Source organism: Scyliorhinus torazame, chromosome 14 (genome assembly GCF_047496885.1).
Source record: "Scyliorhinus torazame isolate Kashiwa2021f chromosome 14, sScyTor2.1, whole genome shotgun sequence".
NCBI lineage: Eukaryota > Metazoa > Chordata > Chondrichthyes > Carcharhiniformes > Scyliorhinidae > Scyliorhinus > Scyliorhinus torazame.
In genome coordinates, this window is record NC_092720.1 from 205,962,633 (window position 1) to 205,979,693 (window position 17,061).

General features: G+C 43.3%; 1 protein-coding gene across 8 annotated transcripts in view; it reads right to left on the reverse strand.

Moving 5' to 3' along the window:
- prrc2a (proline-rich coiled-coil 2A) overlaps window positions 1-17,061 on the reverse strand; it is a 221,764-nt gene that overhangs the window by 171,192 nt on the left and 33,511 nt on the right. For 7 of the 8 annotated variants that reach the window (XM_072475501.1, XM_072475504.1, XM_072475503.1 and 4 more), the window contains 2 exons: window positions 7,346-7,521; window positions 791-968 (listed from right to left, as the gene is read on the reverse strand). In XM_072475501.1, the coding sequence (XP_072331602.1) occupies window positions 791-968; window positions 7,346-7,460 (293 nt within the window). In that variant the 5' untranslated portion in view covers window positions 7,461-7,521. The remainder of the gene's footprint in view (window positions 1-790; window positions 969-7,345; window positions 7,522-17,061) is intronic. The other variant, XM_072475498.1, reaches the window with a different exon arrangement.

Below are 17,061 nucleotides of genomic sequence, written 5' to 3' on the forward strand. Positions count from 1 at the left end.
GTGTGAGGCTATGCACTTTGGAAGGAGGAATGGAGGCATAGACTATTTTCTAAATGGAGAAATGCTTAGGAAACCAGAAGCCCAAAGGGACTTGGGAGTCCTTATTCAGGATTCTGTTAAGGTTAACGTGCAGGTTCAATCAGCAGTTAGAAAGACAAATGCAATGTTAGCATTCATGTCGAGAGGGCTAGAATACAAGAGCAGGGATGTACTTCGGAGGCTGTATAAGGCTCTGGTCAGACCCCATTTGGAGTACTGAGCAGTTTTGGGCCCCCATATCCAAGGAAGGATGTGTTGGCCTTAGAAAGGGTCCAGAGGAGATTCACAAGGAATGAAAAGCTTGTTGTATGAGAAACGGTTGAGGACTCTGGGTCTGTACTCGTTGGAGTTTAGAAGGATTGGGAGGGGGAATCTTATTGAAACTTATAGGATAATGCGAGGTCTGGATAGAGTGGACGTGGAGAGGATGTTTCCACGTGTTGGAAAAACTAGAACCAGAGGGCACAATCTCAGACTAATGGGATGATCCTTTCAAACAGAGATGAGGAGGAATTTTTTCAGCCAGATGGTGGCGAATCTGTGGAACTCTCTGCTGCAGAAGGCTGTGGAGGCCAATTCACTGAATATGTTTGAGACAGAGATAGATAGGTTCTTGATTAATAAGGGGATCAGGGGTTATGGGGAGAAGGCAGGAGAATGGGGATGAGAAAAATATCAGCTATGATTGAATGGAGGAGCAGATCCGATGGGCCGAGTGGCCTAATTCTGCTCCTTTGTCTTATGGTCTTACCTCTTTTGGTCTTGTGATTCTTGCTTGCTTGCCCATCCTGTTCCGTCTTTTGGTACTAAAGAAATATTGGGGTCATTGCCTTTATTTTCCGCTTTTAAACTTGGCAGGTTTGCAGGGGGTGGCATGCGCCGAGCTGCGGCAACTTTACCGAGACTCTGCAATCCATGACGTGCGGTGACTGGCAAATAGGGAAGAAAAAAAAGACACAAAATATAAGCAACCTCATAACAGCTGTCTTGGAGAGGAATTATTATAGTGGAAATAGAGTGTGAAGATATACAATCACTCTGGGAAAATGAAACAAACGACCAAAGGTTCAGGCCCACACAGAATACTAATCTACATGAACATGTTCCAGCTTCAACCACTAAAACACAAGCTGCAGCCTAGCCAAATGGGCTCTAACTTTACTTAATTGGTTATGGCAAGTACGTTCAAAGATTAAAAATTCTACGCTGATCGATGGCATTCCTTTTAAAATGGGAATTGCAAACAACCCAAAATCTTTTATCTTCCTTGTTGATTTAAAAAATACTCCAGTCTCAGTGGCATCCGCACTGCCTAGTTTGGTACGGAGACCCAGGGAATGGGAATGGCTCAGTTTTAATCCAGGGGTTGAGTTAGGTACTCTCAGAGCTCGGAGTTAGCTGGCTACTTGAAAAGCAACCACCTGTGGAATTTCTCCCCCTTTCAATCCAAATGCAACAACCCCCATACAGTTTTTAAAGAATAGAAATAGGAACCACAGATTTATCTGCCACACGTGGAAGCTCAAGACACATGCAAAACCTATGATCTTTTGAGAGCTGAGGGCAACTAAACAGATAAAAGAAATGCTTCAAATGTCTTAGGATGACGGTGAAGGAATTTACCTACCCCCAAAACATCATTTTGCACTCAGATTGGTTTTATTTTCCAGAGGAATTACATACCCAGCTTAAAGTGAACGTGCACTGAAAGCAGCATTCGAGGAGAATGACAAACGATCAGACTGGACAATAACTAAAATATTAGAAGCACACATTTGGAGAACCTATTAGTTGAAACATAAGCAAGCCAAGTTGGACAAAAATCAAAGCACATCTTGGCAACGATTTTGATTTTGAACTGGTTGCAGTCACGAGCAACACAGGAAACTCGTAACCCAGCTGATTTGACTGCCCATTCACATTAGTGCATACTTCCAACCTCAATCCACCCGCACATATATCAGGTTAAAAGGAAGATTTCATTGGAGGTACTTCTATCGTGACTTTCATCCTCTAAGCTACTTCACAGGCAATCACTTACTTTGAAGTGAAGTTGCAATTGTGTCAGCACACACTTAGACTGAAATGGAAACGAAGGATAACTGCAACAGGCGGTGGGAAATGAACATTTCCAACCATTTAGGATTGTCTCAGTCTTGGTGCAGTTGGTCACACTCACTTGAAACCAAGGTTCTGGGTTCAAGTTCCACACCAGGGAGTGCAAAAAACCCACGGTCAACATTCTAGGGCAGTACAGAGGAAGCACAGTCTAATGTCTCATCCCAAAAGAGGTCAGTCAGGTGTAAAAGTTCTTCCCATGGCATTACTTTTAAGAAAAGTAGAGGAATTTCTCCCAGAGTGCAGAATCCCTACAGTCGGCCCATCGAGTCTGCACCGACCCACCGAAAGAGCACCGTACCCAGGTCCAATTCCTCACACTATCCCAGTAATGCCACCTGGGGGCAATTTAACATAGCCAATCCACCGAACCTGCACATCTTTGGACTGCAGGAGGAAACCAGAGCACCCAGTGCAAACTCCACACAGACAGTCACCGGGGTCGAAATCGAACCCAGGCCCCTGGCGCTGGGAGGCAGCAGTGCTAACCGTATCACCATACAAAACAGATCTGATTATCACATTGCTGTTTGCAGGAGCTTGCTGTGGACAAGTTAATGAGGGAGCAGTGGAAAGTCTATATTTCAATACAGCCCATCTCAAAGTAGGATATTCATAAAATGAGTAAGGAGAGGATCTGGCTTATAAACAAATTTAAAACTAGATCTAGTGTGAACTTTAAAACAGATGGCGGAGTGCATTATAGACCTGGACACAGTCCCAGACACTTGCTATTTTCTGCCATAAAATACAAGCACCAACTGGGTAAAATGAATTACTCAAGGGCTACAAATTAACACCACCATTAACAATTCAGGAACTACGCAGATATGTGCAAGAGATAGAGAATAGAATAAGGGTGTCCCCAATGAAGACCAGACATATATTGCAAAATAGTTTCAACCAGAAACTGTTCAATTTTATGGCAGGTCACCAGGAAAATGATTGTGACCGAAATAAATTATCTTCTGGTAATGGCCCAATTTGAAAATATTTTGTTTTATTCCCCAGCCCTTACCCCCCCGCAATCCGACCCCTGTCCTCCTAGCTGTCTAGCATCCATGCGTGGAAGTGCCCAAAAGCATCGTGGGCCACCTATTCCAAAAAGAGAAGCCTGATCGCTAATTTATACAAGTTAGGGCACCATTTTTTTTTTTTTTTTTATTAAATGGGAGTTACCCATCATCACCAGCTCTGGGTTGCAGTTCAGCTCACAGCTGAGTGGCTGATAGGTATCTGTATTCTGGATACAAGTGACCCAACATGGAATGAGTTTTGGTCAGTCTTTAATGCGTTACTCACTGGTAAAAACTATACTTAGAAAATAGAAGAAGCCCATCTTAGTGCAATAAGTGATGTTGTTCGTTGTTGGAAATGATTGATTGCATTGTCAGCAAATCAGAGACTGTTTCATGCTCAAGTACAAAAAATACCCCACTTTCCAGCATTTACTCAATTAGGGAGTAAAAGGAATCTTGTTTCAAGAACCATTGGTACCAACTATGGAAAGGAATGCACTGCCTGAGGTATATTAAGGAAATTAACAAGCACTTGAAGGGAAAAAGTGTTTGCAGGGCTATGGCAGAAAAAAAGTGGCGAGTAGGCAAGCAGAGGTGCTCTTGCAGAGGACTGGCACAGGCAAAACAGGCCAAATGGTCTCTTCCTGCATTGCAATCATCCTAAGAGCTGGTTTAGGTTCCCAGCTCACAACCACCCCAAATTAGTATACACCCACTGTAGATTTAATAAGAAACATTCTGATGTTTGACCCCACCAAGTGGAAATCCATAAACCAGTTATATAAAAGCATTTCCAGCATTAGCTAAGATCAGCACTACACAGGCTGGAGATCAGTCTATTGATCTGCTCGACTCAATACCATACAAGGCAATGCAATTACCAGTAAAGCTTGCATGACTATTTCTACTTTTAAAAAAGGTTAATTTATATTTCCCCCGTCCCCACAGCCAACCCTCTCCCAAGACTTCTGCATTGCTATTCTCCACCAAAAGAACTAACTTTGCAATTTTCTTGCCACGCCTTTGCTCCAGATTTATAACTGGTATCTACAGACTTAGTAGCTCAATATGCCATCACAAAGTTTGGCCCAACGACCTATGACAAGTTGTACATATTCAGTGTCTTCACATAATGTAACCAGCTAGGCTGGAGCCGCTGTGCCCATGGAGAAACTCTGAACTGTAACGTTCGCTACAACATATAGGTGTGCCAAGTCTAGATTAGATTTATTGTCACGTATAATGAGGTACAGTGAAAAGTATTGTTCTGCATAGCCCAGGCAGATCGCTCCACACAGGGGCTTAATCCAATTATTTTTGCATATAGTGGTCAACGGATTTGAATTCCATTCAGGTAATTTTAGCTAACAGTCTCTTGTGTAGAACTCTACTAAATGCTTTCTGGAGGTCCATATAAATTCTAACGACAGACTTGCAATGCTGTAGACTCAAATTACTTCCTCAAAAAATTAATCAGGTTCATTATATCAGTACATGACCTATCCTTTACAAACATATGTTGGCTCTCTTGAAACAGCTCAAATTTCATCAAGCATTCAGCTACTTTGTCACTAATAAGACTCCTATAACTTCCCCACAACGGATTTTAGACTAACCAGGATAATAATTGCATTAGTTTCTGAGCTCATATTTCTTTTTTTTTTTATAAATGGGAGTTACCCATCATCAGTAAAGGACACCTTGCAGAAAGGAGACAAAGAAAAAATATTTGAAATGAAATAAACTGGACCCCACAGATACTTTTTACAGCATGCAGTCCCATGGTACATGGAAAAGTGAAAAAGCTCAGAGTTCACTACTTAAGAAACTTGTAATTATATTGCATCTTTCATATCAGCACATTCCCAATAGGGCTTCACAGTCAATTAAGTTGTTGTTGTTGAACTGCAGTCAAATGTTATTGTCACATAGGAAAATGGATTCCAACTGGTTGGCGAGGAAGACAACATCAAATTGAAGGGGGAAAAATACGTGCAAAATGTAGGGGTAATGTCATTAAGCCTAGAACTGTACTAGAATTACAGTTAGGCATATAAAATATAATGGCTTGATCAGTACTAACAACGTACCCACTGCACAATAGAGATCGAGCCCAACAAGAACCAGGCCAACTACAGCATCAATCCTTGCTCTCAGCAAAGGTAACTGCTGCAGTGCCACAATTGGCTGCAATGTCCTGGTTTCTGAAAGTTAGGGAGGCGGCGAGGGTAAATAAAAGGCTCAGGCAAGGCTCCAGTTCCTGATGTCGATTCAGTACCCTCTGTTGGAGCCTCATACGTTGATGTCAGGTGAGGACAGGGCTCTGCTCACCCACATGCTCTACCACTAATCACAATCCCTGCTTAACATGGTTATTAGGGCAAGGTGTGATAGCACATAAACAAAGTAGAAGCATATGCCAGAGTCAATGCGGTGATAGATCAAGGAAGTTAATTTAATGGAGGGAGAGGGGGGTGTAATAATAAGGATCAACAGCAGCAGAGGCTGAAAACCTGGAAATACATTCAATTGCAACTTCACCTCATGACGCACCATTCACGGGACGATTTGGTTTTGATAAGACATTTGCGATATGAACTCTGGTTAATTTTCTTGAGTGTGGAGTCTCACTCGGCTTATCTAGTGCATTTTTATCTGCATGCTAAGGAAAAAAAATATTTTGAAATGTGCCAATACACATTCTCCTGTGAAACTATGGATTTACCATGACTTATTCTTACCAGAACTTCAACTTTGCATTACACCGCTCAGTCACAACCCATAATTGAAGTGCAACTAAATTATAGATTTTGCACTAAATGTTCTGACAATTTACAGGGATGAACGATGAGAAGTTCAACACCCACATTTGCACAGAGCTAAAATGCTACTCTGTCCCCCTCCATTTCTCACCATGGGATCCACTCCAACCATCTTAATCTATAGCTCCTTACAACTAGCAGCACCTCACAATATACAACTGGGGCGAAATTCTCCTACCCGCCCCGCCACATTTCTGCGCCGACCGGCCGGCGGGAGTCTCCGTAACACCGGCCGGTCAATGGGGTTTCCCATTGTGGGGCAGCCCCACGACGTCGGGAAACCCCCGGGCGCCGGCAAAACGGAGACTCCCGCCGGCGGAGAATGACGCCCCTGGTCTCAAAGCACAGAACATAGGGCACCACGGTGGCGCAGTGGGTTAGCACTGCTGCCTCACGGCACCGAGGTCCCAGGTTCGATCCCGGCTCTGGGTCACTGTCCGTGTGGAGTTTGCACATTCTCCCCGTGTTTGCGTGGGTTTCGCCCCCACAACCCAAAGATGTGCAGGCTAGATGGATTGGCCACACTAAATTGTCCCTTAATTGGAAAAAATTAATTGGGTACTCTAAAATTTAAAAAGAAAAAAAAAAGCACAGAATATGTCTGCAAAGAATGGAGAGGACCTGGTTAATGATGAGGAATCACAATGCTGGACATCAATGTGGATCCACAGATGAGCAAGACAGAATGTGGTATGCAGAACACAAAAAAGGTTCAAACTTGATTTCTACTATGGATCAAATTAGCTCATGTCATGGATACCTTCAGCGCTCTACGACCCATGCTTTGGAATCTCCGCCCCTTTCCCCCTCAGCTCAAAGTCAAATTTAGTTAAGCAACAGTCCACTTCAATTAACTTACTTCTTGTATACGTCCTGCAATCAACAGGTACGACTGGATCCCGATTTGGGCAATCTTAACTTCCTGACCCAGTGAAGCCTCTTGGGAATTTTACGATGTTAAAGGTGCCAAGTGCAACATTCAACGGTTGTTACGGTAGCATCCAAGTCACAATCGACTCGGAGCTGGGGAGGGAAAAAAGTTAGCCAAGTGATCTCTGCTGGACAGCGCGAGGACACTGGGTGTGGTTGTTCTGCTGCAAGACACTTCAAGGGCAGCAGCTTCAGGAATGTAGTGGTTTAAATTCCTATTTTTCCTCACACTGAGTACAACATCAATACTTGAAATAAATCTAGTGACAACACTGCATTAACCAGTTGGATGATTTGATCGCAGTCTGTGCCAGAAGTAAACATGAACACAAAGATGGTCACGAACACAAAGATGGTCACGAACAATTCCGTGCAGGTTTCATTAAGAATCACACAGCCTTCTCCCTCTTGGGTTACCTGTGGGCTTCTGGGTTTCTAAGGACTTTCCTTTGTAAGTATCAAACAGGTTGAGCGACGAGTACTTGGTTTTTCCATCCTTTCCCTTTGCAGTTTGCCCCAAACGATCTGACATCTCGCTGGAAGGTCATTGAGTACGGTGGTTCCTTTAGGCACCCCTTGAAATGTGCCTCCTTCTGAATGAAAAAAAAAAGTTTATATTCAGAGTAGTCACGGAGAGATTAGCCGTAAACATCCACTAGTTTGTCAACAATATTCAGTTAGGCATAGCAACAGTTCAGTGCTTAAAGCAAGCGTGATTTGGGGCTGTGTGTAGGAGGAAGATACAAGATTAAATTCTGTGGCTGTGTTGAGTTACTTGCTCTCAGCTAGCTGGGCAGGGATACTCTGGTTAAGAGTTATGGAAAAAAGAAAACAAACCAGTCAGGACCACTGGCCAATGATTCCTTGCAGTCAATGTTGATTAGACAGAGACTGATCACAAGACGATCATCGCTACCCTTGTCATTGGTCATCCAGTCTGCTGACACTCTAGCCTCATGCATGAGCAACCATTTGGTAACTTTCAGGTGACCGATGCTTTGGCAAAGATCAACATTAGGGGAAGAAAAACAAAAAAGGAGACCTACACTGAAGGCAACACAGAATAGTTACAGCAAGCACATAAGGGAGAGGGGGGGGAAACCATCCAGTTGGCCCATTGTGAACAACAATCGAGAGAGCTTTGTTACCAATGGCCAAAAGTATTTCAGATCATTGGGAGTGACATTTCATGGTGCCAGGTCACACACTAAAGTCCCATATTTGTCAATAATAATATTGATGCTTGTATCCCAGTGTTGACCAAACAGGAATTAGGAAAGAGGTCAGTCAGCCTATCCGATTATTCTCCAGGATAAGACATCTCATATTTCTATACCACCCCACATTTCAAATTCTCTCCAATACTGTAATTCCATTTTGCAGGCAGATTCAGTACAAATATTTGACGCTTTATTCTGTAGTGTGATACACGAGAGGTAAATGTTTTTGCGCAAAGGTCCACACTTAATATCGCATTTTTCATCGATCCACGGTGCAAGAGTGCCCGAGCATTATGACTTCCATGCCACCTGAATTTGTTAAGCACTACTTACAACAGAAACAGGCAGGCTTTGCAATAGGTATTCAAGTAATGAAATTCATTCAAACCCTTGCATGCTTGACAGAGTGCAATCTCATCCAGCACACCCCTCCACACCCCTTCTGTGACTGCCAAGTGAAAAATATGGCAGGAAAGATCCTGTCCATCTCAACTCCAGCTGGAAATTCAACTTCTGTGATGAGAAAGGAACCATTTCTAACCGCAGTCTCTTGTTTCCTCTGCAGCATATCTGCTGACACAACCGGCCGGCCTCCCCGAACAGGTGCCGGAATGTGGCGACCAGGGGTTTTTCACAGTAACTTCATTGAAGTCTACTTGTGACAATAAGCGATTAATATTACAACACCCCAACAGAAACGGATGACAACTGAAACCAGAATTAGAATATCATTATTTTCAGGTGATGACGTACCTGCGATGGGTGGGGGAAATGTAAATCCTTGTTGATGCAAAGTATGAGAAATGACTAGTCACTTGATTCAGAAATAATGGCCAATTTGAGAAGCATGCTTTCATACACCCCGAACTCGGAATTGATGGTAATGTTCGCATACACATGCTTACCTATGGAACATTTTGTCACTTAAATTAGCGGGGTGACTGGATCCCGATTGGGGAATGTAACTTCCTAACCCAGGTGATAAAGTCCAATATTAGTAACCCTGTCATTCACCCATATGAGATCCACTAAAACACTGATTGAAACTCCATAATTTCTTTTGCAGCGGCTCACTTGCTGAGCTTCTGAGCAAGAGGCTCAAATTGTCAGCAGTGGAAAATGCTGTTCCAATATCTGCCCAAACCTACCAGGGTCAAACAGCTGTTATAAAAAAGGATTACCGGGTTTCTCAGGTTGGTGAAGATAACGTTTGCCTTGCGAGGGTCTGTGCAGGGGCTCTCCAGGCGGTGGCAACCGTTCCTTGACTTTCTCGCAGAACGTTAGGTGGAGGTCAATAGCAGCAGCGACCTGGGGGGGGGGGGGGGGGGTCTTTTTTGGTTTATGTAAGGGGCGTTTGCCCCATTTTGTTCTTAATTTGTTAAATTGTTTATGGGTTAGAGGATTAAGTTGCTTTGTTTATTGGCATATTGCCATTTTTATTTTGTATATTCTTTCCTTTTTGGAATGTTTTGTAAAAATTATTGAAAAACTTTGAATGACATATTTATTTATTTTTTAAATAAAAAAAAAGGATTACCAAACAGCTGCAGTGATTTTATGCTTTAGACTTTTATCACCTTTTTGATTTGCCTCTTCACAGATAGTGGTAACCAGCTTTGCCGACTCATTCAAAAATCGGAATGGCCCTTATCCCGAGGAACAAAAGACCAAATTCTGTTCATTACAACTCCAATAACACTTTTGGCTTCTCAGATTTGAAGTCAATAATTCCAGCCTCATTCCAGATGCCTTTCGATAATCTAAAATAACATTTCAGTACAGCACACTGAAAAGCCAGCACCGTCAGAGATGCTATCTTTCAGATGAAATGCTTAGACAGAATAGTTTATGATGGCCTTTTGGCATACTATGGTGCTATTTCAAGGAACAGCAGCCTCTCGTTCATGAAATGAAAATCGCTTATTTGTCACAAGTAGGCTTCAAATGAAGTTACTGTGAAAAGCCCCTCCATTCTGGTATATTCACCTTCCCGAAAGGGTAACTACCCATTTACAGTTCGATCTTTATGGCCACAATTGCTTAAATATATAGGAATACATTCCCAAAGCACTACGTTTACAATGGAGTTTTTTGTAAATGTTTGAGAGAAATAATAAATTAATACAAGTCTTTGCCTGCAGCATTTTAAAAAAACTGTTCATATTATGTGGGTGTCAGTGGCCAGGCCAGAATTTATTTCCCATCCCAGAGGGCATTTAAGAGTCAACCACTTTGCCATGGATTTGGATTCACATGCGGGCGGGACCAGGTAAGAATGAAAGGTTATTAGCAAACCAGGTGGGGTTTTTACGACAATGGTTTCATGGTCATCATTGAACTTTAATTCCAGATTTTTATTGAATTCAAATTTCACCACCTGCCATGGGCGAGATCCGAACCCAGAGCATTACCGTGGGTCTCTGGATTGCTCATCCAGCGACAATACCATTACCCTGTGGGGAAAAGCTTTTACTAAAATTAAAAAAGGATGTTTGCACTCAACCCTCTGATGAGATACAAATGAGCATCTTGAAACTTGTCAAACATACCTCAAATTGTGCAGCCGAATCCACCAGCACAAAAATAATTAGCCATTCTTTCAAATACTCATGAAATCTGAAACTCTTTAGGACATAACTATGCTCACAATCAGATGAGCACTTATATCAAAAGATAGAATAAAATAACTTGACTGCAGGCAGATATTTACAATTACCGTGATGCACACAAGCTGCTTCATAATGTAGATTGGGTGATGACCATTTCAAAAAGTTACTTTGCAAACAGGTGTGCCAATTGCCTTCATGTTATGGAAAACACCTGTATGGTCATGTGTAACTTCACACAATTGGGTGACAACAGCACAGTCTAGTTACTATACCCTGCCCGATGGGTGAACAGTCTTAGAACCAGACTTGAAAAGATGCTTTAACATGACCAATTTCTAAAAATTGTAGTGAATTCTTCCCCTCTGATTCAGGAGCAGTTTCTGCATGAACGTCGTGTGGCTCTACAACGTAAAACAAAGTCAATGTGCTCTCTTACTAGAACCGGCCATCTCAAAACAGCAAATTTGTACGGTGACTCATTTTACACTACAAAGGCCAGCCAACAGAGGGAAAACTGCATCTCTGCTAACAGCTGCACTCCCCAGAGTGTAAGATAATCGTTAGGTGGATCACAGTCTCAGGAAGCAGGTGCAGCGCTCTCCTTATAGATTTCATAGAATTTACAGTGCAGAAGGAGGCCATTCGGCCCATCGAGTCTGCACCGGCTCTTGGATAAGAGCACCCTATCCGAGGTCCACACCTCTACCCTATCCCCATAACCCCACCCAATACTAAGGGCAATTTTGGACACTATGGGCAATTTATCATGGCCAATCCACCTAACCTGCACATCTTTGGACTGTGGGAGGAAACCGGAGCACCCGGAGGAAACCCACGCAGACACGGGGAGGACGTGCAGACTCCGCACAGACAGTGACCCAAGCTGGAATCGAACCTGGGACCCTGGAGCTGTGAAGCAATTGTGCTATCCACAAGGCTACCGTGCTGCCTTGTTATGAAAGTCCTGACATTGATGGTGAGGCATGCAGTTGGTTCAGGTAGCACAGAGTCCCTCAGAATTACAAACTAATATAAACCGGTGTATGACAAAGACAATTGATTTATCAAGAAATTAAAAATATATATGCACCCAGGGTGTTTGATGCTTTCACTTGCATGGTCTTATGGTGATTTTTGCCAGCTCCAAAGGCATCATTTCTACAAATTCAAAAGGCTGCACAATGCAACCTTGAAACAGAAGAAAAATGCTTGAGGCAGTTGACTGCAGTCTTGGGAATCTGCCACCCGATCCCAAAACAGTTAGATATTCTTTGGCGATTGGTTAATCTTGCTCCGAGGTGAAGGTAGGCTATATATTTTTCCACTTTGATCCCCAATTTTAGCCATAAAAGTGAGTTTGAGCTTTAAAACAAAGCTCCAGAGATATGGACGACATGAGCAAAGCAACATTTATTGAGCTTTTGGGTCGAGATCACACAGACTAGACTAAGTAAGGGTAGCAAATTCCTTTCCAAGGACACCAACTTGCTGGGTTTTAAATCCCAACTTTTTTTGAATTCAATATTGAACTGATCACTGATAATAGATTGATTTTTTTGTACTTTTCAAACTTGATGTTACCTTCTGCTGTGGACACAGCTGAATGGGTGGCATGGTAGCACAGTGGTTTGCACTATTGCTTCACAGGGCTAAGGACCTGGGCTCGACTCCAGCTTGGGTCACTGTCTGTGCGGAGTCTGCACGTTCTCCCAGTGTCTGCGTGGGTTTCCTCCGGGTGCCCCAGTTTCCTCCCACAAGTCCCAAGAGACGTGCTGAATTCTCCCAGCGTACCCAAACAGGTGCCGGAGTATGGCGACTAGGGGATTGTCACAGTAACTTCATTGCAGTGTTAATGGAGGCCTACTTGTGACTAATAAATATTATTAATAAAAGTAATCTCCCATTGTTTTGTAGCCATACCAGGCACTCTGAAAATCTAAAATTAATTGGACAATTTAATATTAAAGTACAGGCAGTCCCTTGCACTGGAGTCATGCCCAAAAGGGTGGACTGAGTTTTCGATAAACTAATTTTTCCTTTCTTCTTAAATCACAGAGTTGGATCAAGGTGCCACATTGTAAAGCGGTTGTATCCAAATTTTACTCTCCTCCTCCTCTACCCCAACCGAAAGTTTCCTTCCCTCCAACCCAAGGCAAGTCAATTTAACACTTCACTTCTGAAATCACAGTTTTAATAGCTTCAGCAGACACCCAAGTCCCCAAATGTCATGCCAGAGCTCATTACCTATGTGGCTTTGATACATGGGATCTTCTTTGGTGACTGATCATTTCACAGACTCAGCAAGAAAACTCTGGCCTTGGGGAAGCCACTTATCAAGTTGCATTAGGGATCTCTTTCTCAAGCACACAAAGGTTCTCCTCATCTCAGCTGCAGTGCTGCATCAGCCAAGTGGCCACCTTACACACACAGTGATCAACAGTAATGGCAGGGACAGTTCACCCATAGCTGCCTCAGGCAAGGTCACCTAGAATATGGAAACAGCAAGAGGACCGGGGTGAATTCCAAGGACTGCAATCGGGAGCCATGTGCCAGGGTTAAGCAGCGGTTGAAGTGGGATTATTTTTGACACTAGATTTTGCCAGTGCCTTACTGCGAGTTTGTGGCAGGCAGTTTTGAGCGGAGAAGTTTTAAGGGGAGAAGAATTTCAAGATGTAACTAGTGAGTTAGACATCAGCTATTTTTCCTGGTGTGCATCTATCCATTTCCACAAACAGAACAAGATGAAACATTAAAATAGTGTCAAAGAAATCTATAAATTTGGAGATTTGGAGGTTCTAAATAGAAACCATATATTGGACACAACAAACAGAACATCACAATGTCAAGGAATCACTGAAATGAAAGTTTCCTTAATGGCAGACACCTTACCATTATGGTGGAAAGATCGCTTAAGATGTTCTACCAGACCTGCATAAAGGAATGAGATGTAATATACAGATTAAATCCGTTTGCGTATTCTTGCCTGATATAATATGTATGGTGTAGTGTTATTTTTCAATAATCCACTGCAAAGTCCTGGTGATCTTTCAATGATTAAATATTTAGATGCACAAAAACATCACCCCACTAAAAATGTTCATGGTTGCAAACACCACTGTTTGGCTTCCTCGTTATCTAATTCTCAGAGAGACTCAGAATCATAGATCTTGGAAAGACCACCCCCTACTTAAGCCCACGCTTCCACCCTATCCCACCTCACCTTTTTGGACACCAAGGGCCAATCCACCTAACCTGCACATCTTTGGACGGTGGGAGGACCCGGAGGAAACCCACGCAGACAGGGGGAGATTGTGCAGACTCCGCACAGACAGTGTCCCAAGCCAGGAATCGAACCTGGAGCAGTGAAGCAACTGTGCTGCCCACAGCACCAGGGTCCTAGGCTCTCGCTAACTTTAGTTAGGTTGGCTAACTTTGTGCATTTCCTCCATATGCTTATTTATGCACACGTTCAAACGTTGAGCACATTAAAGATGGAAATGGAAAGATTCTTGGGTACTCGAGGGATATGGAGGCAAGGCAGGAAAGTGGTGGAATTCCGGTCAAAGATCAGCCACGATCTTACAGAATGTACTCTATGCCTACGACTGCTCGTTATAGCTTAGTAAATGATGGATATATAAAGGAAGTGTAGATCTGAAAATCATAGAATTTTCAGAAAGGGCCTTATAACTCATTCCAGTTTCAGCAAACTAATGCCTTTTTAGAACAGGGAATCAGAAAGCTGTAGAGGCTGCTGCTGCAGGACACATTTTCCAAGGGACTGACAAGGCAAGTGGCTAACGAGTTTGAGTCAATTCACGAATTAAACAAGAGTGGTGATCATGCCCACTTAAGCACAGAGTGAGCATTAAGTGTCTGAGGATCAAATTACTTCTTACAAATTTTCTCCAAGATATGTTGATCTTCCAGGCTGTTTAAAGGATCCCAAAATCAATTATACCACATTAGAGCAGTCCAAAAGATCAAAAGTCAGGAGTTTTGAATGTGGAAATACAGCAAATATTTCCACAGCACCCATTCATTTTCCATAGAAACTTTAGGTGCCATAAGCAGAAAGTGCATTACCGTTTATTTAGATTTCGATTTTTGTCTCGTGTACCGAGGCACAATGAAAAACATAATACGAGGATGCATAGTGAAAATACAAAAAGACAAGTGGGTGAAGTATACCGTGCGTAGTTCTATAACTGTAGAGAAGTTATGTAGAAAGATCAGTACAGTCCAGAAGGTCAGTTCAGTCCATAAGAGGGCAATTCAGGGTAACAGTGGGGGAAGAAGCGTTTTTGAATATAGAAGAAAAATAAAAGTGGGCTGGAGTTCACCTACGATGCTCAAAGATTCTTCACTTGTGTGAAGCTGCTCAGTGTTCAAGGAGCTGTAACCACCACCACCCCCCTTCTGGACAGAAAATCTGCACGGTTGCATCCATATAGGCATTTATGCGGATATTGCATTTGCCTCAGTGCAGTTATCATTGCACATAAATAGGATGGAAAATCTGAACCAACATCTGCCACAATCATTGCCAACACCATACAAAAAGCAGTTACCACAAATCAAGGCACACTATAAAATCGCATTCAAACATTTTTAAGCTTTATAAAAACAGGACAATTTCATAATTTCTCAGTATTGCAGAGTGGTAACCATCTGATCACTGGTATGTCAAAATAGCCTGACAACGAACGTATAAAATTTTATTAATTGTGACCATCTTCAAGAAAGGAGAGTTCCGACTGCTGAACTTGGATTACCCTTCTCTCAGCCACAGGTAAGGTAGTCACGATAATCCTCCTTAACCACCTCCTGCCAGAGTCTCAGCGGCTTCTGCCCATCAAGAGGCACAATGGACATGATCTGAAGAAGTGTAGCATCAACCTCTGTAGAAGGCCTTCTTCTCTGTCAACCGTGAGGGATTGTAGAACATCCATCTCAAATTCGACTGCCCGCAGAAATAGTCACCATTCTCTGCCTGCTTCACAATGACGTGCAAGCCATGACCCTCACTAACGGAACCAATTCGGAAAAAGTGAGAAATTGTCCTGCATTTATAAAGCTTATAAATGTTTGTATGAGATTTTATAGCCGCTGTGTGCCTTGATGTGCACACAAACTGGGGTCAAACAGGGCTGCGTCCTCACACAATGCTCTTCGCTGTCTTCCTTGCAGCAACACTCCACCCCATCACCCCCCAGACAAGAGAGAAACTCTGATGCCTCTAGGTCAGAACCAAGACCATCCCAACTGCTGGCATCATGCTTCAGTATGCAGACGACGCCTGTGTGCATGCACAGAGGCTGAGCTACAAACCATCGCCGGCACATTTCACTGAGGCATGAGAGCGAATAAGCCTCAGACTAAACATCCGAAAAACTAAGGTTCTCTACCAGCCCGCTCGTGCCACACAATGCCCCCCGACCATCAAGATTCACGGTGAGCCCCTGGACAATGCAGACCATTTTCCATACCCCAGGCACCTCCTCTTGGCACGATCAGACATCGACTCCAATGCTCCAGTGCAGTCTTTAGATGCGTGATGAACAGAAGACCTCAAATCCAGCACCAAGTTCATGGTCTACAAAGCAGTCGTGGTCCCCCACCCTTCTCTATGCATCAGAAACATGGACAATACACAGCAGACACCTCAAATCCCTGGAGATATATCACCAATGTTGCCTCTGCACAATCCTGCAAATCCACTGGCAGGATAGGTGTACCAACATGAGCATCCTCTCCCAGGCCAATATCCCCAGTATAGAGGCACTGGTCATACTCGACCAGCTGCAACGGGCAGGCCACAATGCCCACATGCCTGACAAGGCTCCCAAAACAAGTGCCCTACTCCGTGCTCTGCAATGACAAGCAATTACGAATTGGAAACTCTACAAGGACACTCGGAAAGCCTCCCTAAACAAATGCAACATCCTCATCGACACTTGGGAAATTGCTTGCCTTTGAACACACAAAATGGAGAAAAGCATCCACGAAGGTGCCAATCACCTCAAGCGTCACAGGGTGGGGCACGCAGAGGCCCAGCGTAAACATCGGAAATAGAGTGCAGAATGCAGAGCGTCCCACCCACCTACCTCATCAAACACCACCTGCCAAACCTGTGGATCCAGGATTGGACTATTCAGCCACTGTGGAACCCAACAAGTGGAAGCAAATCATCCTGGACTCCGAGGGACTGCCCATGAAGAAAATTTTATTCACTTGAACAGCAAAATCTGGAAGCATAATTTCAATTTTTCCTTCCAAGCTAGAGAAACCACAGTGAAGGATG